At 33.7% G+C, this 26,951-nt stretch overlaps 1 protein-coding gene, 1 long non-coding RNA gene and 2 other non-coding genes across 6 annotated transcripts; all 4 read right to left on the bottom strand.

Annotated features, from left to right (window-relative positions):
• Nucleotides 1-7,560: 7,560 nt before the first annotated feature.
• LOC141708177 (protein DETOXIFICATION 49) lies at nt 7,561-9,475 on the bottom strand. Its single transcript, XM_074511675.1, has one exon. It carries the CDS (start codon nt 9,374-9,376, stop codon nt 7,754-7,756), a length of 1,623 nt encoding a protein of 540 aa, XP_074367776.1. The 5' UTR covers nt 9,377-9,475; the 3' UTR covers nt 7,561-7,753.
• A 2,400-nt stretch (nt 9,476-11,875) lies between these two features.
• On the bottom strand, nt 11,876-21,781 carry LOC141706194 (uncharacterized). Of its 3 annotated transcripts, XR_012568705.1 has the most exons (9): nt 21,672-21,781; nt 21,513-21,577; nt 18,823-18,880; nt 18,494-18,553; nt 18,232-18,317; nt 16,757-16,825; nt 15,350-15,466; nt 14,713-14,752; nt 11,876-12,108 (listed from the first exon to the last, which is right to left on the bottom strand). It is a non-coding gene; the product is annotated as an uncharacterized LOC141706194 (long non-coding RNA). The 3 variants fall into 3 exon arrangements; XR_012568703.1 differs by having other exon boundaries at nt 18,494-18,880; XR_012568704.1 differs by having other exon boundaries at nt 15,374-15,466; nt 18,494-18,880.
• TRNAG-GCC (transfer RNA glycine (anticodon GCC)) lies at nt 16,015-16,085 on the bottom strand. Its single transcript has one exon. It is a non-coding gene; the product is annotated as a tRNA-Gly (tRNA).
• On the bottom strand, nt 19,777-19,847 carry TRNAG-GCC (transfer RNA glycine (anticodon GCC)). Its single transcript has one exon. It is a non-coding gene; the product is annotated as a tRNA-Gly (tRNA).
• Nucleotides 21,782-26,951: the final 5,170 nt, after the last annotated feature.

Raw genomic sequence — 26,951 nt, 5'->3', positions numbered from 1 at the left:
CATTTAATTTATTTTAATATATGATTTTTAATTTAAAAATATAATATAAGAGTAATTTAATTTTTCGTCAAAAAATGATCAATTTGATCGATAAAAAAAGTGACAATTAAAAAAGGACGATGAATATATTTTAAATAGATAACTATATTATTGGAAATGTTGATTTGCAGCAGTCCGTTAGGCTACCTACAAGTAGTGTGCAAAAGCCACCGGGAATATTAGCTAAGCACCAAATAACATGGAACATATAGAGAGATCGGAGGTCATGAAGAACTAGTTCCTCGCCCAATAACCAAAAAAGCGTGCATAAATCATTCTGACAATTCATATCTTGTACAATAAAATACAGTATGTAAAAGATTTACCTCATGTTCCATTGATCTGTTCTACCAATCTACATTTTCTTAGTACTTCCTATGACTCTGGATGCTAACAAAGGGTTTTAGGCGAATCCAAAAGACATGTGATGCGCTTAACCTTCCAATTAAAAGAGTAATTTATTATTTAGCAAAAATAAAATAAAAGAAAAGAGTAATTTATTCAAATATTCGATTAAATACGTCCTTCGACGTATAGAGTCATACATAAAATAAAATGTAGATACTAAACCTCAAACACTGACATGTACTCAAATACATACCAAAGCTTAATCACAAATCGGAGGGAATTTATATACAAATCAAAAGATAATCTCGTTACACTTTAATTTATTAACACTATCGATTTCATAGTTGTACTCTATTTTTAGGAATTCATTTTTCCGTTGTTCAGATTAAATAAAGGTGATGAAAATTTTAGGATTTTCGATCAACCTACAAGGATGGTTTAACGGGGTTAAAATCAATGTAGGGCCAAGTGGTTGGTTATAACAGCGGTGAGATACTGATCTAACTTTTTTCGAGACTAGTCAGAGAAAATGAATGGACAGATCTAAGTAAGAGATTTTTTATAGTGGTATGTTATCTTAATTTTTTTCGGAATTAATCAAAGGGCAAGTAAGCTGATTGGGTCTAAACGGTAAGATGTTGTCCTAATCTTCTCAAAGATCAATCGAGATGCCCGTAAACTGGTTGGACACTTGATTATAAAATATAATATTTTCATGAATCGTTGATGTGGGTCTACTTTAACTTAAACGTTTTTTTACAGTCATTTGTGCTCGGTATCATCAAGCATGTAAACATGTTTTCTCGTTTTTTTCCCTTTATTTCTTGTAAATATGTAAGATTTTATTATTGATTGAGTTAAATTTTTTTGGCGAATACAGTGCACCCAATTATAAAGGAGTGTAGCATTTCATATTACAAATTTAATTAAGTTGTGATGAAATTGAATTCGACTAAGCTGTTACACAGATACATATAACATAGTTATTCATTCGAAATTTTTTAAAAAAAATATATATTTGTAATATATTATTTTAGGGTTAAATGGCATTTTGGTCACTCAACTGACCGCAAACTTGCAGTTGGGTCATCCAACTCAAAAAGTTTTCAGTCACATCATTTTATTCTTAAAACTTTTCATCCAGGTCACTCGCCGTTACATTCCGTTAAAAACTTGACGGAATGCTGACTAAGCTTGGTGACTTGGCTTAAATAAATTCACCGTGGCATGTACAGTCAGCTGATGCGGCATTTTGGTCACTCAACTGACTTGAAACTTACAATTTGGTCATCAAACTGAAAAAACTTTCAATTGTATCACTGACCATTATGTCCATTAAAAATTGAAAAGAAAATCGAACGAACCAGTCTTATACAACAACATTAAGGCCCCTCCCATCATACCCTTTTACAACAAATAAACAGATTATCATTAATGATTTTACTCTTAAAAACTGGGGGTGCACATGGGTCGGGTTGGCCACGTTAAATGTATTTTAGCAACCCGACCCATAGTTTGAAATTTTATAACCTAACCCTACCATTTGTTCGTTGGTTTTGATCGATTTAAATTGAGCTAAACAGATTATTAAAAGTCATTAAAACTAAATAAGTGTTAAAAAATATATTTATGATAAGAGAATATTGTGCAAACATACGAGTCCAAAAATAAAACCACTTTACAAGTCATTATAGAACAATTTTGGGATTTTGAAATAAAATCCCAATAAAAATTTTGAGAAATTTTTTCAAAATTTTGAATTTTTTTGAGATATTTTGATATTTATAACGACTTTGATACGAGAATTGAACACTATATTGATACATTTATTTATTACATTTATATATTCCAAAATTTTGTAAGAAAGAAGACAGTGGTTGTAGGGGTGCTCTTCGTTCAGTTTTTTCCCCAGTTTTTAATGGGTGTAATGGTCAGTGACTTGAATGATATTTTTTTTTAGTTTAATGACCAAATTGCAAGTTTTGAGCTAGTCGAGTGACCAAAACGTCGCTTCATCCGACTGTAATGCCATGATAGATTTATTTAAGCCAAGTCACCAAGCTTAGTCAGCATTCTGTTAAGTTTTTAACGGAATGTAACGGCGAGTGACCTAGATGAAAAATTTTAAGAGTAAAATAATATGATTGAAAGTTTTTTGAGTTGGATGACCCAATTGCAAGTTTGCGGTCAGTTGAGTGATCCAAACGCCATTTAACCCTATTATTTTATGATGAGATGATACAAAAACCTATTATATAACATAATGAATTAACCTTGTGCATGCTATTGTATACAAGTTGTTAGTTATAATATAATAAGCAGACGTGAGTGCATGGATCACCCAGTTTCAAGGCAATGGTCGAGCCTCTTGCCAGCTTTAAATTCGTTCGCTGCATAGTTAAGCGAATAAATGTCCTTGATTAGTTCCATATGCACGAACCTATACTGTAGTTAGTTGATTCTTTTAAGGAATCTCGTACGGAAGAGCTGTTAGACAATAAGAGTATCTAGTTTAAATAGCAAGTTTCATTTCCAAATTTTGTAAATGTAAGCTGAGCTGGCTTATCCGTGTGTGTGTGTTGTCGTTTCATCAATAGCTAAAGACTCCAAATGAATATACTACAAGTACTAGTATAGATTATGATTAAGTGTATTCATCAAATATGTTAGATTCAATCAGTAGTTGTTGAAATAATTACATATATAACATTTGATTTATATTCTACCAATCTCTTCATTTGTATTGATAATCTACTGTTTAGCTCAACATCAAAATAATACTCCCCCGTTTTAAAATAGCTGTTTGATTATGAATAATGCAAACAAAGCTGAGTAATTGAGGCATTAACATTAAAATTAGTAACAGAAATTGGATCTGAAAATTGAACACCAATTAATCAACCCGATATTTAAATTTTAAAACCTGAATATGGATATCTACAACTTTTGAGAAGTACTTAAATTGGAATCACCCGAATATTGAGCAGTGCTACGTTCCTAAAAAATATTTTTATAAATTTTACTAAATGATGTGGTTGATACATAATGGGTTTTGATTTGTTCCTATATTTATGCATTAGGTCTCATAATATATTTTAAAATATTTTTATCTACTATGTGATACATTGAGATTTTTTTGAAAAAAATATTTGAAATACCTGATATTTCTCTTGATTTTTATTTCATATTACAAATTTTACTACAATTGTTATACTTTACTTTCTAGATCCGGGTTGATGGTTTATATGCGTATCATACTATCATCCTTCCCGTTCCCGATACGTCCTCCTTTCGTTTTAGGCATATGATTTATGTGTAATTTTTTGCACACAACTCAAAATTTATATTTTAACTTTATAGTTAAAATTGATTATTATTTTAAATTTATTTATAAATAATTAAAATCTAAGTTTAAGGTTTCAGACCAAAAACAAGATCTACAATAATTTCGCCGAAAAATAAATAGTGCACAGTGTTTTGGTGTTTATTAGTGGTTAAAATTAAGTAGGGTTAATGATGCATAGCTGTCAACTTCCAAGTCCTTTCAATATGGTTAACTATCCTTAGATCAAGCCAAGAACATAAGTATAAACAATCTAATAGGCTATCATATGAAATTAGTAAAATTTTGAGTTACTTTCATTTTGTATCCCGATGCTTTCGGATAAATATAAATTGGGTACATAACTTTGAATATATATAATCTGCACTCTTCTGTTATGATACCCCTTTCAGAAACACCCTTTATGACACATTCCCGTTATTTTTTACGGTGAATTAATGGTCAAATGTTTGATATACCCCAAATACAACTAATTATATCAAAATAACAAAACGCAACCACTTTTGAAACAAAACAGAACAAAATCCTCTGTTAAAGTGGGCGATAACCTGGTGAAAAGATGTCGAAACCACATCTCAAGATACAACAAGCATAACCCGTAATCATTATCAACGTACTGATCCACAACATACACAAAAGGTCAAGGAGTGTCTTTGAACAAGCGTTCACTTAGTGTTTGAAACGAGGTCTCGTACATCTGATAAATCTACTTCTTACAGATTTGTCGGTAGAGATGAACAACGAATGATTTGATCGAGTCGGGTACGAAATTCGGGTTGTAACTGGCTAATTCGAGCTGTTGAGTTTCTTCGAACTCGGAATTGGACGCCATTATTTTGGGGGTGAAGTGAAATTAGGGTTTGGCGATAAGGAGAGTGTGATGTTTGTGTGTTTTCTTAAAGCCCTAACTGAGGAGAATTAACTGGGGAGAATGTATGTTGTTTGAGATAAAATTATTGAGCATGGGCCTATTTTGATGCTTGATTGTTTAGGCCCATCATGATGTACCCAGTTTAATACATACAAAGGGTGCTTTAAAGAAAATAACCAACAAATCTGTTTCAAAAATTAGAGGAGAATAATTACATTTTGTACATAAAATGGCTTACATGTTCATATAGAACCAGAAATGACCATTATATTGTCTAATTACATTATTACCCTCGGCTGACTGTTACTTCACGGTCAAATATAAAGGGAATATGGCTAAAGGGTGTATTCTGTTAGAGATCTCATAGTTGAGGGGTGTTGATTGTTTATTGTAAAAGTTATGTGTCAATTCTGCATTTACCAGAAAGCGTTGGGATGTATAATAAAAATAACTCTAAAATTTTATATATATTTAAACCCGAAACTTGGTTTAATTATTGGCAAATTCATTATTAAACAAATTTATTTATTTAATTATATTTCATTGATTTATTCCAGCTCAATTCTTAATTCTATAACTACATGCTTAAATAATATTTATTGTCTACATCTACGTATTCACTCAAGATTCAAATCTCAACCACATGATTAAATAATATTTATCTGTTGTAAAATTTTATTCTAATTTCATGCATAATTCTTTACAACTACGAATTCAAATAATAATATTAATTTATATAAGTGGGAAATTTAATGAATTTTAAGTATTTTTATTAATTTTTAATCTCGATCATTGTTTTGCTCTTATCTGCTAGAATTATATTTTTTTTGATAAATACTAGTATTATATTATGCTTTAAAAACTCTAGTACATTGTCCACATAAAATAGTCGTGCAAGTTGACAAGATTTGTATAATCTTTTATGGGAAGACATGATCAGTGGGGCATACGTTATACTAGTACTATATACTTGCATGTAAATCAAATTCAGGGAGGGTTTGAATTTACTGGCATGATTTTGTGGGCTGCGAGGATAAACTAGAAACCAGATGCATAAAATTGGGAGATCATAATCTCAGGAGAATACTCAGTCGTTCATTTTACTATTTTGCAATCTCTTTTTTTTGACTCAGACTCACGTTGCATCTAATCATCTCCTCAAGTTGTTATAAATATATATTGCTTCAGTCCCATCTTGTACGTAACTGTTTTAATTTCTCAGTATCTAACTGGATTATTTTTGTCCAAGTTAGATTAGGTGTAATAATTATACAAACACTATCAGCTATTGCATGTAGAAATAAACATTATGAGCTATTGATTACTGTCATGCACTTGAGACAGTGAAACCTCAACCAATAATTTAAATCATCAGAAGCCATTAACGATATGCATATTCAGTGAAAGTTACTGAAAAAAGTGCATTTACCTCCTGGTGTTCTCATTCTTACAAGATTCTTGATCTATAAAAGCTATTCCAATGCTAGAACTTAAATAACCTACAATTTGGTACACCTTTTTAAAGTGCTAGAATAAAACACCAACTCCTATGCTAATAATAATTACATTTTATAATCAAATAATTCTGAATTTAACATTTTTTTGTGTCTTTCTGCATCTCATTTTATTAATAATTATTTGATGACATGATTAAAGAGTAATTCTAGTTATCCCAAATTTTTTTTCCCAAAATAGTTATATAAAGACGTGGCTGACATGTGACAAAATTTAATTTATGACCGGTCTTATATCATTATTAGAAAAGTTACAATTAAAATATTATTTGGAAGAATTTTTGTAACAATTTTTGAGATTTCTAACATTTTCCTACGACTAATATCCATTTTTGATTTGAAGTTCAGAATCAAGTATGCATTTATGCATGTTTGCATCCAAAATATTAATCCTTTGGAATTGAGTTGTTTAATATTTAATTTAAAATTATAAACTTTAGAGTTGGGTTGTTTAAGATTCGATTTAAAATTATATAAAAAAAAAAGATGAAGCCAATTTTAGCATCATATTGGATTTGCATCTATCCAGATATTTGAAGTGAGATTTTGGACGTTTAGGTTTGAAGTTTTAGAACAATAATTACGAAAGACCAAATAAACAATTTGAAACTTACAAGAACCAAGATGATGTAAAACATAAAATGATATAATACACCAAATTGTTATAGAGTGAGTATCATGTATTCATGTTGAAGCTGGATTCATCATTCATAGAATCGGATCCCTGATTATGTTATATTTTTCTAAATGTACTAGTATATACTATATAAAAGGCACAAGTACATAAACAGATGCAACTGTTGTGTAGGAGGCCAAGTACATAATACAAGGCACATAGAATTTAGGAATGGTTTGGAATTAAATTAGTTACAAAGTTGACTCCAGGATTCTTCATTAATACAATACCAGTCATACTCTGAATTTTCTAATGCCAGTGGCTCTTCCTTCCAACAAATAATTCTAGTTATTGTTCTAGTACAATTGTGACTTTTGGGGATCTGTTTTTATCACCATATGCTGATGTGTGTTATCCCATAGTATTGGTCTCATAGACTTTGAATTTTTAAAAGTCTAATCATAAATTAAGCCACATATTAAAGTCTAATCATAAAAAGATTCACATTCAAATTAACACTCTGTATTCTAGTTTCTACACATATTTTACCTTTTTTTTTATATAATCCTATCATTCCATCTAAAATGTCAATGATCTACAGTTTCCTGATAACAAGACAATCAGCATGCCCCCACATTGTGACTTCACTCATTTCAGCCTTATGTTAACTCTTTTTTTTTTCAATTTCTTTTGTTTAATATAACTTAATTGAGATGAATAATTTGTATTTTATATATTTGATGTTAAATTTTTAGTTATTAGTACTATGTTTAAAACAAAGTTAAAATAGAAAGAAACAGAGAGTTGTATCAATGTATCTGCTGAGGAAATCTGTTCAATTAATTACTACTTCCTCTGTCCTTGCATATTACACCAATATAACTGGTCCCCTTCACTACATACTCTATCCTGTTATATTCAGGAGTGATTTAATCTCCAAACTCCTCTCTCTTCCCTCCAAGAAAAATAAATAAATTAAACTGCTAAATATACTTAATTATACACTAACTAAAATTATCTAATTAACATAAAGAATCATCTTTATTTTCAGCTTTGAGTGGCTTCTCCTCCTCCTCCTCCTCCTCTTCCACAATTTGATCAACAACCACTGCAGCTCCTGCAGTTAGCTCTTTAGCTCTTTCTGCCTGCACTTCCCAGTTGGTTCGAGCAATTACGATCAACATTGTCACCGCGCATGAAGCCTGTGCAGCTAATAGTCCCAACCATAGTCCTTGAAAATCGAGTTTTAAGTAGAATCCTAAGCCCACAGCTACCGGCATTCCCACCAAGTAAAAACAACCTAAGTTTATGTTTGCTCCGATTTTAGGCCTAGCTGTTCCTCTCAGCACTCCACAACCAGTTGTTTGTGGGCAGTTTCCTAGCTCACACAGACCAATTATAGGTAAAACAAGTGAAGTCAATGCAATGATATCTTTATCTTGGGTGAACATTGTAGCCCAAACATTCCTCACACTCACTGCAAAGAAAAGTGCTGAAAATCCCAGCACAAAGCTGCAAGAAAGGCCTACAATGGCAGCAAGCTTGGCTTTTGCAGGTCGGTTAGCGCCTAATTCGTTACCAACTCTAGTTGATACACTAAAGCTGAGAGAAGATGGAAATATGTAGATAAGTGAAGTGGTTTGAATTAGAATTCCTACTGATGCCACCGTTGCTCTTGGATTGACTAATAGCCCGCAAAGCAAGATCATGATTTCGTACCACCACCATTCAAGACACACCGAAATGCAGCTTGGAATGGCCAAGTTCAATAAAGATTTCCATCCTTTAAGGCATTCTCTGGATAATCCATCCCAAGTTTTCTTGTAAATACCAGATATAAGTATGTAGATTATCAATGAAGCTACAAGATTAAAGTTTGTCCAAACTCCACTTAGCGCGACGCCTTTGGTTCCTAGACCAAGTTTAATAACAAGTAAATAGTTCACAGGAATGTGGAGAATTATTGACAGGGTGGCACAAAATGTCAAAGGCAGAGTTATGGACTGTGTTCTGAGGTAGATTCTTAAGGGATGCAATAAAGATTGAGCTAAGAGGTCCGGAAGAGAATACAAAAGATATGATTGAGCTTCCATAGCTATAGCTTCGTCTTGACCGCAAAACAAGAGAATTTTCCTCATGTTAAGCCACAAAATAGCCACCGGAAAAGAGGTAACAAGTAACAAAAGAATTGTTCGTTGCAACGAAAGGCCAAGAAGCGTGTACTTTTTAGCACCAAAAGCTTGGCCACAAATAGGTTCCATTCCCATAGCAAGACCAGAGAGAATTGAGTAACCAGTAATGTTGGCAAAACCAACAGCAAGGGAGCCACCAGCAAGCGCTAGCTGGCCTAAATGGCCTAAAAAAAGCATGGAGATCATGGAACGAGAGTACAAAAGAAGGCCGGTGAGAATCATGGGAAGCGCTATGTTTGCAATAGAAAAGGATTCTTTGATAGCTAAAGAAAGATGTGTTTGGTGAGGTTGATGTTGTAGTTGTTGTTGCTTAATATTAGTTGTTGGGGTGTTGGGGATCAAATGAGTGAACATGTCGGGTTCGGGGTTGTTACAGTCTGGTATGATAAGATAAGAAGATTGATCGATCTTACATTGGCAACAACACCGAGGGGAAGAAGGTAGTTGACACATTTTTGTCTCTGTTGTTGTTGTTGTTGTGTATGAAAGACAGAGAGACTAAGAAGAAGAGAAGGTAGTTGTTGATTTTAGAGGGGGTTTATGAGGAACCACAAGTGAGGTATTTAAAGGGAGTTTTACTATGTTAGACGGCCTTTTTGCGGGTATTTAAGATCAAGTATAAAGTACAAATCTGGCCAACCTTTTGGCTTAATTTTCATGTCCTCTACTGACCGGCCTCTTAAAGGTGTGCATCACTTTGATTCCTGCTTCATATCGCTCACTACTGTTTAATTAGGTCAATCTTATCAAAATCAATAATAAAGTAGATCGGATGCATTTTAATATTTTAAATCATATTATATTTAATTTCTTTATTTAATTAATAATATATAAGTTAATAGAAAAACTGTTTATGATATTATATAATTTATAATTACTTAAATTTAATTGAAATTCTATTTTATGTACAATAGTTTATTTGCAATATATCGATAAAAAAGAATGCATACGGATTAATTGAATTTAAAAATTGGGATTGATCATGTGTCTTGCAGAGAATTAATTAATAAAATTGGTGATTTTTAGAATATAATATTAATAATATCATTAAGCACACTACATAAATAGTATTAGTTTGGTAGATTTTAAAATAACATAGCCTGTTGAATAGAGATATTTTAATGAGTGTCAAAGTTACTGTAAAAACGTTTACGGGTAGGGTCATAAGTAACCGACCCACGACAATTAGCACAGGACAAAACCATGTTTTGGACATAATAAGTAACCGGGATTTGTAGAAAGGTCCATTAATTAAAGGCCCATGGTGCTGCCTGTATATGCTAACGTATTGTTGCTTTCACCACAAAATTTTAATTCGTGGTTATTAACATATTAGCAACATATTAGGGGGGTCAAGATTATGGTTAGCCAGCTAAATGTTTGTTGTTTTTGTTGGAAGTGCCGCTTTTCACTATTTGCCGCTTTCACAATATATTATACTAGACTTATTTGGAGTATTTGCTAAATTTCACGTAATTACCTTTTAGTAGTAACTACTACAAGTTTATACAAATGGCGGAGGCATGATGTAACTATTGGAGATGCACTTACATACTATATACTTTTTTATAATTTACGGGGCATTGGCACCCACAGGGCTCATCTATGAGCCTCCGCCTCTAAGTTTATATATCGGTTAACATAATTTTTATGCAAGTAAGAGTATCTCCAACAGGTAAGAACCCTCTGCTAAACATTAATCATGTTTTCAACATGAAACAACTCTCTGTAAACTTAAGTCCCTTGGCAAGTACTAAACTCGGTTTGTTTTTACAACAATGTAGGGGACATTCTTAAGGTCTATGTACAAAAAAAATGTCAGCTTATGAAGGGGAATCTTATCTATTTTAATCCCAGAAGATAACATAATTAAATTATTAACATCTATCTATCCATATTCATATTTCATAGTTATAGTGTACAAGTCAATGGGGGAATAGTACAACACTAGTGCCAAGTGGACGGCATTTCCATTTTCACAACTAGCAGTGCGCTGGTGTTTTTTGTCAAGAGTTTCCTGCTCTTTTTCATAAGCACACCGGATTAAGGGTCCCAGATTCGGCTTACAGACAACCAAAAATCACTACATTTTTAATTTTATTCATACCGTATTATTCTTGTTTTTCTGATCCTTGTTGCGTAATTAACAATAGTATATGATCCACACGAGTTTTGAATTCAACATTTTGTTGCAGTCCTAAGCAGCAACACCAAAGGCATAGATCATGTTGTTGTTTTATTACAGTTTAGCAATGTCTAGGATATTTTATTCTACCATTTGAACCTATTCATGCCCTACATTATATTAAAGGAATATAGATTCTTAACCACAGACATCTTATCCTCTTTCACCCCCCCACATTGCCTGCAATCTAAACGTATGCCTCATGCCATCTTAATGAGCTTCTCTAGGATTCCAAACTCATTTCCATGTACGCCTCACGCCATCCTACCGTGCTTCATTATTTGAACCACTCCTCTAAAATCTTATGGTGTTATCAGTACTTATTGTGATTTTATTACATACATCAAACTTAAAAAGTTCTAAAAGTAAATATAGGATTTATAGCATGTTACATGAGTTTAAATTATATGTTATGGATGCGCATACTAATTACCAACTAGGATTAATATGCATTTGTGTTTGTTTGAACTTTGAACGAATCAAACGTTGATGTAACACCACAAGTGTATAGCAAGTGCAATTCAAGCAAACCAATGGTGCGGGAGTCATCGGATTTTGTACGTACGTACACAGTTTTTCTAGACCAAATGCTACTCTAATCTGGATGAAAAGACTAGATCAACTATGAGCCTGTGACTTCTAATCTGGTTGTAATCATAAATATCTAATCACATTTTCACTCACATGCTTATACCTCAATAAGAAAAGAGGAATGTTTAGCAAGATCCTAAATCCACCCAATAGTCATGGTCGTCAATGAATGCGTTGATCATGCCAAAGGACCATAAATTAATCAAAGTCGGAGTAAGTTTGAATTAAGCATATCAAAAGTGGACATGGTATTAGTAATCCATGAAAATAACACATTTGACATTGTCTACTTCCAGAAAGCCATTTCGAGTTTGAACAGTTTACCGTAATTCTGACTAGATTTATCTCATCGACATGATCACTTACTTTCCCTAGCCTTGTTCCGCAGACTTGTACATTGTGGTACGACCTGTAATAAACGTTGTAACATAATTAAGTACAAGTATTCCATTTGTGGGTGGTTAGAGAACATATTTAGATGTGTACAAAAGGAACAGGTAACTAAAAGATTCCAAAACTTGGTGCATGCAATGTACCACCGCTTAACTATTTGCAATGGTCATGACTTACCACATTGGAATCAACTCTATCGAAGTATTAAAGAATATATAAAACAACTGTAACATCAAAAACAGGTAATGGGAGGACTAATGCTCCGCCGTAAGACCTGATTGATTGAAGAAATAAGCATGCGGCATTCCAGAAAAGAGGGCTCTGAGTGACACAAGTGCTAAATTTGGTGCTAAAGCATGTAATGTGCATGCATATTATTGAGTGGGTTGCTACGAGGGACCGAGTTCCATTTGTCACATATGGGGGTGCTTCCACGTACTTAAATTATAAAGCCTCAAAACAATGGTTAATCACTATAGACTACTCACTAAATGTCTAGACTAGCGACTTTATGTTATCTTTTCCGAGTTACTTTCTTTGACAAGGTAGCTAGGTATACTTTAATTTAGAACCGAAAGATTAAAGGCAAGAAGAGTTCACAAGAATCTAACTATTCACATACAACTTCAAATTTCACAAATGATGCTCTATCTGAATTTGACTACTGATATCAAGTTTAATGCGAGCCTGTATGAATCTGTTCAGTAAAGATTTAGGTTTAGCTTAACTTGTTTGCAAAACGACTTGTTCGATTGTGTTGAGCAAAATCAATGTTCGTTTAGTTAAAGACACTTCAAAATTCTTAGAAAGCGAACCAAACTTGTTTGTGTTCGAGCTTGAGCTCATTTAACCATTCATCACTAGATATACACTAAAGATATATATTCTTCAAGAAATGATGAACAAAATGTTACATGGCTTGACTCAGTTTCGACAAGACAAAAGTATGTGGAAAATTTTAAATACGCAAAAAAAGGCCGTGGATGATAAGTGTTTGTCAAAATAGTTGTCAATCTTGACAAATCATCATATATATTAGTAATTTATTTTCACTCAATTTTATATTAACTTGACAATATTTTATTCCAATAGTTAGTAATCTCTAACAGTTTCCTATGTGTTCCCTAAATTAAATTGTAAATGTCACGTAAACTAAAAGAAACAATATTGATATATACATTTTGCACTTGTACATGTTTTTAACCATTTGGGGAAGTTGTCGAGTTTTGACGACCTTGGTGGACAACTTCTTGACAACCATAAAACTCCAATAGGTTGACAACCAAGATTGTCACTCCACGTAAGATTTGACTAATTTCGTGACAACCTCTATTAGAGAAGCTCTAAAGGCTTTGGGGGTTTGAAGGTACTGTACTCCACATAGGAGGTACGGGGTTTTTCTAGGTTGTAATTTGTAAGGAATGTGGGAGGTTTTGGTGTGGTGTTGTGCATTAATAGAAAGTACCAGGACCAGAAAATTCAGGACCTGAATGATCGAAACGTGTGATGGAATCTTTGATCTAATAGCTGAGTGTGGCAGCAAAGGTAGCATATATGGACCCTCCCTCCTTTCCTATAACTCGTGACTGCTTGCAGACTCTACCCAAAATAAAAACAGATGAAAATCTGCAGAAAAATCAGAGCAATAACCTTTTTTTACTGGTTGCCGGTATTAGAAATACCGGTTTCAAACTCAAATTCAAATGCAAAATTAGCAGAAAATCGTGACCTAATAGGTTATAACTTATAATAATCAATGACCAGAATCGAGCTTTAAACGGTAACCCCCCCAACTTAAATTTATATTGGATTCTAAGCTCTAGACCTTTTCAAGTGTTTAAATGTGCTGATGATGGCACAGGAAGTTCTGCTTAGAAATTCAGAGTATAGCAGAATAAATAAAAGAAGACAATTTAGATGTTCTGCTGCTTTATAGCCACAGGCAAATTATATGAACGTGTTTTAACTTTATTTCTTTTTGTAATCTGGAGCGGGGTCCCTGTTATCAAACTCGTTTTCCCTCCATAAAACATGAAAGAAAAGAAAATGCCATGCTAAAAAAAATGACAATCAGGGCAAATAATGCTTTAACCATTCTCATTTCCGTAATTAGAAATAGCATCAATTTAGCAAAAATTTAGAAGAGCAAAGCTATATATCCAAAAAAATTCCCAAAAACGTTCCCAAAATAACACGTGTCAACTTTTAATTTATGAGATCCAAATTAATACACGAGGGGTCCATTTCATTTATGATTGAACATCCAATAGCACGTTGACAACTCATCATTCGAGAACGGTTTTGGGAACCAATATTGAGACTTTAGCATTTCTCAAATAGCATCATATATGATGAGTTGTAGTGGCCATTTTTCATTTTTATAATGATCCTACTATTTGTAATAAACACTTTACTTGATTGAAGTCAGAACATGAGGATTTTTAACAGCTATAAATCAACTTAACATTCCGTGGATATACCAAAGAAAAGATTAGCTTTCCAGCGCTATTTATTATAAAACTTTTAAGATCGCCGGACCCTAAATAAGATGATAATATTGCTTGACAATGTAACACTAGACAATGAACAATTTGCTACCGAGTTTGTAGATCTAGAGTACCTTACAACCGAGATGCATCAATCATAAAATTCTATGTACCCTGCGAGCAAGTAAAGATGTTGCTGTCAGTACCTACCAGACTGAGACAGACTTGTGAAAGTTGATTCATGAAGAAATTGCAGCCAACAATTCAAAAATTTGCGAGAACAAACTGCGTTAAAGCTAAACGATGCAAGGGTCCGCTTGTTCGATATTAAAACCGAAACAATGAAATTCATTACATAGACTCAGAGACAAATAAGACACCAGAAAGTGCAGCAATGACCAACATATCTACAATCAGGACTACGTGCACATAATGATGTGGATTGGTTAGTAAAGCCCAATCACCAAAGACGGGGAGCCCAATATCATATAGACCTATCAGTATTCGAGTTATTTTGGCCGGAAGAGTTATTTTGGCCAGAACAAGCCCATAAATAAGTTAAAGACATAGTTAAACAGTTCAATTCAAAATAAATTCGTCAACAATGTGTCTGGACTCTGGAGGCCCGGAACTTTACTTAACTATCAGACTCTGCACACTGGCCTAATTCGGACTTGGTGTGCATTAAGAAATACGCGTAAAAAATATATCTTGAAGGTCTTGAAGTAAAGTTTAAAGCAATAACTGAGGGGAAGTGGAGAAAACTCATACTTGTTGCATCCAGAGCTTTTCTACCTTTTTCTGTGATTCAAACTAAATTCTTCCAATTCTTAATGCTTAAAATTTCTCCATATGTAACAATGCTGCTTCTTCAAATTATTTGTTCTTCTGCAGCATGGGTCACAATTAGTACTAAACAAAGTCTTCCAGGTCTCAAATTAACTAAGAATCATTCAGAACTCACTCACAGCTGAAAAACACTTCTTGATGCAATACAAAACACAAACATTAAAATATAAGATTAATGAAGAAAGAGCATATATTTATATTTGCATCAGGAAAGGGAGACCTTAATATGACAACATAATAACTGCATCCATTTCTACCAAAACCTAGTAAGCCAAACCCAGGCTGTAACTGCGTTTGTTGCCTCTTTTATCGTCCAGATAAAATTTTATGGTTCTCTCTTCATACAATTATACACAAACCATAATACAAATTTAAACTATATTTGTAAACTGTTGATTCTCAGAATTAAGAAACTTATAAATTGCTTGTACTGTACAAGGAGCTACTGAGAATTTTGAAAAAAATGATAGCCGAAGAAAAACATAACAAAAAGACAAAGCTCAGAGCTACCTATTTTTCCAAATTAAATTTCAGGATTAGCAGCGGACCCTACCGACTGCAACAGGGAGCAAGTATCATCATAGCTTTGCACCAGCCGGGAATCGAACCCGGGTCTGTACCGTGGCAGGGTACTATTCTACCACTAGACCACTGGTGCTTGGTGTTTGGTAGACATATTTCAAATATGACTACTTAAGATGTGTGATGCCTCTTTGACAGTTTTCTCATCTCACCTAGTTTGGGATCCATTTTGGGTATCAATTTGGTACCTCTAGCATTATTCAATTTGGATTTTGAATAATCCTTTAAAATCTGAAGGTATTCAACAAGGATTGGAAAAAGTCTTTTAAAATCTGAGTGTATTCAATTTAGATTTTAAAAAGTCAATCAAAATTTGGTGGTATTAAATTTGGATTTTAAAATATCCATCAAAATCTGATGGTATTCAAAAGTCCATGGATTTTCTTTTATTTAAAAAAGTTGTGGAATTTGATGGATTTGCTAGTACATTTTTAATATCTTGAAATCTCTTCAAAATACATGAGATTTTGATGGATTTCTAAAAAACTCCACAAAATCTGCAAGACTCTGCAAGATTTTGGATCAACTCCATCAAAATCCATCAAGAATTGAAATCAACGAAAATCTTTTAAAATCCATAGATTATTAACAATCCTTTAAAATCTGAAATGAATACACCCCCCTTAGATTAAACCAGCCCATGAAATATCAAATAGCTGATCAGTAAAACTAGCAAGCGCCAATGCTGTTCAGGGACGTTCATTGTGCAATATAAGAATTGATCTTACTGAGAAATCTATATCTTACCCCATAAAGCATTCCATCAACAAAATACACTGCTGCTTCTCAATTCCTGATTAAATCATGCCAGAGGTTCTGAAATAAATAAGTATCATAGAAAAGGGAGTCAATGATAGATACTTCAGATAGCTTAACAGAAAGAAAGATTGTCTCATTATCAAGGCAAGTTGAAGCGCATATACTAAATCATGACAAGGAACATAAATTCTGAAGTGTGATACCCAAGGTGAACTTAGAGATGAGTGTATACTTCATTTAATCAGCAGGGGCTGCTTTGAGGTCAGAACATGCTAAGAGGAACGTCGAGCAAAATACATAGGAATGAATGCGATGACAAGTAAATGGCGTGCAAAAGAAGTGTTTCTAAAGCCAGGAATGGATTGACATCTCTGATGTCATTGTGAACTAAAAAATTAGTTGATTATGTGGGTTTTACATTTCAGAGATTTGCACCCTCTCTTGAAATTATATTCACTCCCAAGTCCTACTGCAAATAAACCAGGACTGGTCGTATATGGATGTAATTGATATTTGTACTTATTCAGCTTACACATTTTCAGATTCTCTCGCAGATTTTTACTTCTGCAACTAAAATGATTTAGTAGCAATTTTACAGTAGCTTCAAGTGCGTTATTCCACAAATCTCATGTCGCTTGTATTGAAGTGGCCACCTAGCATAAGTAGATCTAGCAATTCGTTCTTGTCGTATACTTTCGTGTCGTGTATTTTCGTGTTTCGTGTACTTGAAGGTCAAACACAAAACCGGCATTTTTAGGGTTTGTGTACTTTCGTGTTCGTTTCGTGTCGTGTATTTCGTGTAAAACTGAATATTAATATTAATTAAAATAAATAAATGAATAAATAAAAATATAAGATGTTTAGTTAAAATTTTTACGAAATATATTAAAATATATATTAGATCACATTTATATCCGTAATATAAAATTAAGTAATTATTTTAAAAATAAATATGCATATATCTATTATAAACATACATATATTCATTATAAATATTAATATTTAATTATAATATTAATATGTGTCGTATACTTCGTGTTGTGTTGTGCACTTGAAGGGAAACACAAAACCGACACTAAATCTCGGTCGTGTACTTTCGTATTCGTGTATTTTCGTGTCTTGTACTAAAAAGACAAACAAAACACTAAATAGTCGTGTGGTGTCGTGTAAGTCGTGTCGTTTCCAAAATTGCCGGGTCTAACATAAGTCCTAAAGGCATATATTAAAGCAGCCATTAAATTCTTGGACTACCTTGCTCACCACATTAACATTTATTCTGCAGTGCTAACTGAAAATGACCTTATACCAACATATGAAGGACTCGCGAGAACCATGACTATTAGTGCACAGGAAATAGAACAGTGTAACATCGAAGATCTCTCACCCTCAAAATTGAAAATTCTGTGTAAGAGTGAAGACTGTAGGCCTAATCAACAAATCATAACTAGCAATTTAACACCTACAATTTAAGAAAGACCTCCAAATTAATCATCCGTGCATCACATACATTTTTATCCAACATTTACACAGCAAACAGGCTTCGATTCACCTGAAAAGCAATTTAGACCTATCCGTAAGAATCAAAGAAATCATTAGAAAAACCTAAGATCAGAGATCAAAAGCCTGCAAATCAATCTATTAATGCTTCGGAACAAATATTAAGAAAATATTAAGAATAAATAAAGGAAGCTTTTTATGATAATGGCACTCGCAAATTGTATGAACCTGTGTAAACTTCATCTTTTCTTATACTATGGAGAAGGTTCCCTCTATACCTAGGTTTCCCTGCAGAAAACATTAAAGTAAAGAAAAATGCCATTCTACAAAAAAGAAAATGAAGGTTAGTAAATATGGTTTCATGAATCATGATAGCACACTAGTAAAAAAACAATTTACTTGATTGTTAAATTTAGTACTTGGCTTTCCAGCCATATTTGGATATAAACCAACTTTTAACATTGCTGAAAGCCTGAAATCCTAAATAAGATGATAAGATTGCTTGACAACTAGAAGTAAATTGACTGGTAAAACTAATGAATGAACAACATGATTACCAAGTTTGCAGATCTGGAGTACCTTCTATGTACCCTGCAAGCATTTCAACAATGTACCCTGCAAACATGATTACAACCGAGATGCATCAGTCATAAACTTCTATGCACCCGGCAACGGCTGCAAGCAAGTAAAATGTTTTTTTTGCCAGGTAAGCAAGTAGAATGTTGCTGTCTATAACCACCAGATAAGACATATTTGTGTAAGTCATTTTATAAGAAATTGCATTTAATTAATTAAACATATGCAAAACTTAACATGAACTGTATCAAAGCTAAAACATTCAAGAATCTATTTATTCTATACTAAAACCGAAACGACGAAATTTATTATATAGACTGTAGACACTAGAAAGTGCAGTAATGACCCTGCTATCTGGAAAAGACACTATATGCATACTGATGATGTGGATTGATTAGTGAAGTCTAAACATAAATAAGTCAAAGTCATAGTAAAACTATTCAATTCTAAATGGATTGGTCTCTTGTGTGTCTGGAGGCGCTGAACTTTACTTTAATTGTTTTTTCCTGTGGCATGGGTCACAACTGGTAACACACAAAGTCTTTCAAGCTCAAAGTAGCTGAGGATCATTTAGAACTCACAGTTTGAACACCTTTCTTTATCGTCTAGATAGAAGTTTATGGTTCTCAATTTGAACAAAAATGTTGAAAAATAAGATTAATGAAAAAAGCGCATATACCTTTTTTATCGTCTAGATAGAAGTTTATGGTGCTCAATTTTTACAATTATACGTTCCATGAGAAATTCTCAAAATTATGAAACTTGAAAATTAGTAGTACAAGGAGCTTTTGAGGGGGGAAAGTGGAAGAACAACATAGAAACACATAGAATTGTGCAAAAATCAAAGCTCAGAACTACCCATTTTTCCGAATGATGTTTCAGGATTAGCAGCGGACCCTACCGACTGCAACTGGGAGCAAGTATCTTCATGGCTTTGCACCAGCCGGGAATCGAACCCGGGTCTGTACCGTGGCAGGGTACTATTCTACCACTAGACCACTGGTGCTTGGTGTTTAGCAGGCATATTTCAAATACATGACTACTCTAGATGTGTGATGCCTCTTTGACTTATCTAAGATATGTGATACACTATTATTATTGCTCATAAGTTATGAGATTCTTTAGAGTAAAAAAATTTTGCATTAAAAAAACAGAGGAATTACTTCTGAAAGGGGGTACCCTTCAAAGAAAACAGAGTCAAAGCCTACTGAACCTTGGCCAAAGCTGAACTTACATTATCATTAAGAGACATAACAAAAGAAAAAGAGTGTTTCTTACATTGTCTTTCATACCAACATCAAGATTTAAACCTGTTACGTGTGCTAACAAAAAATATCTGCTTCGTGTTTGCGGACTGCAGCTATTATTTTTAAAAAATGGTCGCATTCAGAACTCCCAAATAGGATGAAACCCTAATCGCATAGTATTTCACAGCATTTGAATAGACATCCAACTAATATTTTAACTAAACAAACAATTAGCCAAAGCAACAGTGATATTAACTGATTATCAATAATTGGTTTGTAGACAACATGTTTCTTGAACGATAAATTTGACTAGTCTACCAGATAGAAAACATTAACCAGTTAAATTAGCACACACATTGCGCGCTAAACTATATGATGTCAAGGAACAAAAGTGTAATACTTGTGGTAGATAGACAATGAGACGAGTGTTTTTTTAGTTTTTCCTGTCGGTGACGCTTTAAGAACGTCGAGCAACATACATTAGGAATGAACGACAAGGTTTCTAGTGAAAACAGGGAAGTGGGAAGCATGCGAAGAAAAGGAAATGGCGTGCATGCAGAAGAGGCAATGATGAATCCATGAATGGAATGACATTTCCTATGTAATCCATAAACTACAGAAATACAATTTTTATGGGGGATCTTACACTTGAGAAAACATACATTCTCAGATTCTCTCTTAAATCGATCTTCATCCCTACTGCAACTAAACCAGGAGTGGTCACATTTGGATGGTATTGATGTTTGTAAATCTAATTAGCTTTAGCATTGTACAGAAACTGTGATCTATATACTCTAGCTGAATGGCAATTTACGTTCAGGGACAAGGAATATGCTGCAATAATTTGGCAGACATAATTAGAGTATCTACATATGGAAAACAAGAGATTTAGATTCTCTTAAACATCTTAATTACCCAACCAAGAGATTATTTTAGTAGCAAATTCTCAAAGTAGCTTGGAGCATTTATCCCACAAGTCTCGTATTACTTATATAAAAAAGGCAGTTAACATTAAACCGCAGTTAACATTAAACCTTGAGGCAGATACTAACAGCAACCATAAAATTCTTAGACTAGACTCACTGATCACATATATCAACCTTTATTCTGCAGTCTTACTTAGTAAAAATGACCCCATACCAAATTAATTTCCAACATATGGAGAACTCGTGCAAGGGAAACTAAAATCCCTCCAACTCCAAGCATGCACGGTATGCCCGTGCAAGTTTTAAGTTTTATATACATTAACATCAAAGACCTTTTAACTTAACCATGGAGATCCTATAAAGACATAGGAACGTGCTGGCCTATATAGCTATTTAACAAATCATAACGTTAGAGCTATCTAACACTGACAAATTAAAGAAATTTTGAAAAACAGGTCAACCCTTCATAGTAATTCATACTATTTTATTTTTACCAACCTCGCAGAGAATTAAACATCCATGCATCAAATTCAGAGTTTCCACAGCAATCAGGTCTGATTAAGCTGAAAAAGCAATTTAAACCAATCCTTGAAATAATTTCAAAATTTTATAGAGAAACCGATTAAAGATGAGAGAAAATAGATATTAATAAAGAACCTGTACAACAATCTGTTCAGGGCTTGGAATGGACGAATCAATGAATCAACAACAGACTTCTGTATCAGGGTTTAGTTCTTCAAACGTTTTCTAACCTAATTTCCTAATAGATCGGAACAGGACTTAATCTGATTAATAGGTGATTAATTAATTTTAATTTATTTTGTCAGATAATTTCTTTTAATACTAAAATCAAACTGATTATATTAGTTATCTAGTATAATTATTCATATTTAAATGGATATGATATTTTATGTTTAATAAATTAATATATATATATATATTTCGATAAAAAATGAGATGTTAATTAGGTCGAAAAAACTAACAAGCTAATTACATTCAGAAATTTGTCCAAAATGCCCTATTAATCTAATTAACATTTCACATAATTTTAGTAAAAAACGGAAATTGAAATTAGTCGGTATAAAGTGATTAATATGATAATCAATAATTAGTTAAAATAATTAATCAGATATGTTATAAAATATATTATTTATTAATCTTTATATATAAAAAAGTTATATAATAATTAATTGGATTCCAAAAACGAATTGGTAGAACACCTAATCACCATTAAAATCACCATTAGAACCATTTTACATAGTTAAAATTTACAATGTAGTCCATTGAAATATACAATAGAAACATTTCTCATTTGCTCTTCGTCTTTCTTTTCTGTTTCTTCTTGGTTCATCGAACATCTATGTAGATATATGTTATGTCAAAAACTTTTAGACGTAATGAAGTCGGACGACAGACGAGTAGCTACATAGATGTCATGGATGCCAACAGATCAAGACATATTGAAATATGAAGATAAGAAGACGAAGTCATACGCTACATCGAAAATCAAGGAAGACAGTTGAATAATGCAGAAGAAGAAAGCAACCATATCTAGAGGCAGGAGAAAGGAGAGGGAGGTTAGAGAAAAAAGGGGATAATGTGCTCATTTGAATGGAGAGAAAGAAGGCAACGGGGGAGGAAGGGAACATAATATATATATATATATACACACACATTCAAGCAAACACCAGGGGCATGCACTCATCTGATATACACGAAAACGATACAAAATCACTGCACTTTGTTCACACACATTCACAAGCATAAACACTGTCATAAAGAGAAAGAAACTTAGCTCAAGACGATGATGATGTATCATTTTTAAATCATTGTAATCTTCTCCGTATCGTTAGTGAATTACTTATTAGGTTAGGTACTAAATCCCACCCGCAATTTTTTCACGTTCTCGGATTTTCCGCGTCACCAATTTCTTGTATTCTTTGCTTTAACATAGTCTTTTTACTTCTTTTACATAATCCAACGCACTTAGCATTTAACTTACAAAATTCGGTAAAAACAATTGGCGTCATCTTTGGAAAACTTGCTAAAGATTTGTTTGGAATGTTGCAATGACAGGGCGACAACGTGGAAGTCCGAACTACAGATCAGGGAGACGAAGCTGAGGGTAACAAAGAGATGGCAATGGCGATGAAAAAATTACAAGAAGAAATGGAAAAGATACATTCAGAAAATGAGACACTGAAGAAAGAATTGACCACGACCAAATCCAAAACTAAGACGGTTACAAAGAAGACAATTCTGAGTGTGATTAGACGTTTGGACATGGACGACGCGGAGGATTGGGGTCAATAGGAAGGACCAACGAAAGACACTGACAACTTTGTTAAGATAGAAGATACAGAAGACGTACCAGAAAACGACGATGACACAGAGAGATATCACGATGAACAATATTACGATGGCCGTGAAGAAAGAGAAGGAGACAATGACAGGAGAAAATCACGTCATAGGAGCACTAAGTCTCGAAATTCAATTGCAGAAGAGTTTAAAAAGGAGTTATAGGAAGTGAGAGACTTAATAGAAAGAATTCCTGAGGTACCAAAACCAATGGAGAAGGCAACCCCTACAAGCTACGTTGATTCGCCTTTTCATGATAACATAGCTCTGGTGGAGATTCCAAAGCGCTTCACGGTGCCGCAAATGAGACCATATGACGGTACTAGTGACCCGTTAGAACACATTGCTCAATATAAACACTGAACGTTCATAGTACCCATTACTCGTGATTTAAAGGAAGCATGTATGTGTAAAGGCTTTGGTTCAACATTGTCAGGACCAGCTTTACAATGGTTCGTGAACTCGCCACATAGGAGTGTCAAGACATTTGCAAACTTGGAGGATGCATTCAACATGTAATTTGCTAGTAGCAGAGTGTTCGAGAAGACTACAAGTGATTTGTATAAGATTCTACAACATCATAGAGAGCCACTGCGAGATTACTTAACAAGATTCAATAGAGAAAAGGTAACGATTACAAACTGTGATGTACCAACAACAATAGAGGCTTTTAGAAAGGGGGCTTGAAAGAGAGTCTCCTCTATATGAAAAACTGACAAAGTATTCGTGTAAAACGATGGACGATGTACAAGCTAAGGCCATGGCACAAGTGAGACTAGAGTAAGACAGGAGGGAAGACGATGAGAAGTATTATAGACCCTCAAGGAAGATCACGACGCCAAGGACTAGGGAATATAAGCCCTATTCAAGGCCTTCTCGAGATGAGGCCTATGTCAACACAACGTGTAACACCCCCAAATCCGGGGTCGGGGATCCGGGTTGTCACGAGTTCCATTTCCCTTAATAACACCCAATCTTAATAATTAATCAACTACTCTGTACTGTGACCCCACAATAAACACACACACACCACACGTTATAGTCTCAGAGATGAACATCCAAAAATAATCACAAGTCATTTTATTCCACAATTATCTGCCAATACACCTTTAAAGGTTTTCTGAATAAATTTACATTTCTTTGCCATTATTACAATTCATAATATACATAATCTGATACATCAAAAGTTGAAAGCCTAGCCTATTGGTAGTTCCTACCTCAACTACAGCGACATCAACGCCTATAGGAAACTGCGGAATGTTTCCTATCCGCTCGCGAATTGGGAGCTTGGTCCTGTTCATCTTGCCTATCTGATGTTGTGTGATGAAAGAAGAAAGCAAGGGTGAGCAGCAAGCCCACCAAAATAATATTTATAATAACTTACAATATATGAGCATTCTCATAGTACTCAAGAAAGTCTTGGTTAAGAAGAAATGAACCAAGTTGATATCTTAATGCGATGAAGTCGCAAAATATTCAGTATATATATATATATATACTTTTCAAAATATTGAAAGTCCTCTTCCATGCATAATACACACAGAGTTCCAGTGTATAACTGTATAAAAATACCGTTGCAAGGTGATCTCATATATCTAACATTGTCTCAATGTTTTTCTGAAAATCTTTGTCATGCATAAGATAATCATTTACTAGATATAAGTTTAAAAGATGAAGTTACAAGATACTCTAATATACTTATATCCTTTCCAAATACTACTTGAACTACCACCGTTCAAGTTATAATTAGTTCAAAAGTTTATCACATAGATGAGTCTACAAGATAATACTTGAATAGATTCAACCTTTAAAATATCATCAAAATAAAATGAAGTTATGAGATACTTCATTTGATGCAAACATCATTTTGAAAACTTGACCCTGCCAACACTCAACAATCGCCCAACCGTAGCCTTTCTATCGAAGTGCTCTGGGTAGTGTTGCAGAAATATCTAATTGGATGATGAACTCATTACGGGAGTTTGCCACGCCAGGAAGACCACTTACGATGATCAGTCGTAGTAGTGCAACCCCACCATTTTCTACATGTAGAGGAGAACCTGTCGGATTTACTTGTCAACCGAACACTGAACTCCTAAGGAATGGACCGCCTTAGCGGAACTTCCAGGCCATTTGGGCCAATATAATAAGGCTGGGCCGGCGCCACTCGACCATTTACGCCACTCCTAGTTCAGATGAAATCCATGACTCTGAAACGTAAAGCTCGTTCCCCCTTTCCGCAAGTAGAAACTTGTTGATACGGCTCCACCAAGAAGTCGTATCTAGTTGGAAAGGAAAACTCACCGATATTTCCCAGGCGATGCCTGTTAATGGATTAACTTGTTCCAAGAATTTTACTTCCCGAGTGTTGGATAAGTAATCAATTCATTTATCAAAACAGCAACCTTGTTGCGAATATAAAACACACCACAGAGCCGGATCCCTCAGGTTTTGAGCGAGTATTTAAATCCCCTTCGAAAGGAGGATCTTAAATATAAAAATGAGTTTTGGGATCCGCTCTAACTTTTAAAAATCATTTTGAAGGCTCGCGAAACATTTTTAAGAATGTTCGGAGTGATGTTGATTTAGTAAAATAAATCAGTCCCAATATATTAGAAAATATCTGAATATTATTATTTAAATAATATTCCCATAAAGAATAATCTTTATAAAAATAATTGAAGTAGAAGTTTTAAAACTCTTACTTGAATGAAAATTAAATAATCAAAGATATACTTATACAAAAGTACTATCTTTATTTGAATAATCGAAAATAAGTTTGATTATCGAAATATTATTCTTTAATAAAATAAAGAATATATCTCAGCAAATAATCGGAGTCATAGATCCTCAAATGAATATTCAAATAATATTCAATAAATAAATTAAGCTGAGTCATAAGCCCTCGAATGAATATTCGAAATAATATTCAATAATAAAATAAAGGAGTCATAAGTCCTCAGATGAATATTCGAAATAATATTCAATAATAAAATAAAGTTATCGAATAAACCTTATTCGATTAATAGTTTTGAAAACTATAACCATATATATATATATAAAATCTACTCGGGATCCTCGACTCCCGGTTTTAGAAAATGTTTTCACCTTTGGGTCCCTATACTAAGGGTATATGCAATTTACCGCTATTCTCTAGCATAGGTATTATCAACTGAACCAACAGATATATATGGCAAGAATACGAAACAGGCATGCATATGTACCATATCACATGCTACAATATATCGCAAGAATTTGCTAATATAACCGCCATGCATCTATTACAAGATAATGCATATACAAGTGTATACATCACAACAACAGTATAACGGATAGAAAACTTGCCTGAGCGACTGGGGGTTACGAATGGCTCGGGACGAGTCTGGTAACCTATAAACAACAAGTAAGTTGGAATTAAACCAAAGTCACTTGTAAATCTATACATTAACCAACTTAGACTCTAACGCTCGCTTTGCGCAAACTGATTCTCTTAAGTCACTCGAGTACCCTCGGCTCCACCATTTTTAATAAATTAGCCATTACGAGTTTTAAGGCGATTCTTTCGCAAGTGTCTTACCA

The sequence above is a fragment of the Apium graveolens genome, chromosome 2 (genome assembly GCF_009905375.1).
Source record: "Apium graveolens cultivar Ventura chromosome 2, ASM990537v1, whole genome shotgun sequence".
Classification (NCBI taxonomy): Eukaryota; Viridiplantae; Streptophyta; class Magnoliopsida; order Apiales; family Apiaceae; genus Apium; species Apium graveolens.
Note: the sequence above shows the minus strand (reverse complement) of the source record. Positions and strands in the feature narration are given on the sequence as shown.

Bases quoted from the DNA above. Each gene is read 5' to 3' on its own strand.
- LOC141708177 (XM_074511675.1), bottom strand. From the start codon at position 9,376: ATGTGTCAACTACCTTCTTCCCCTCGGTGTTGTTGCCAATGTAAGATC.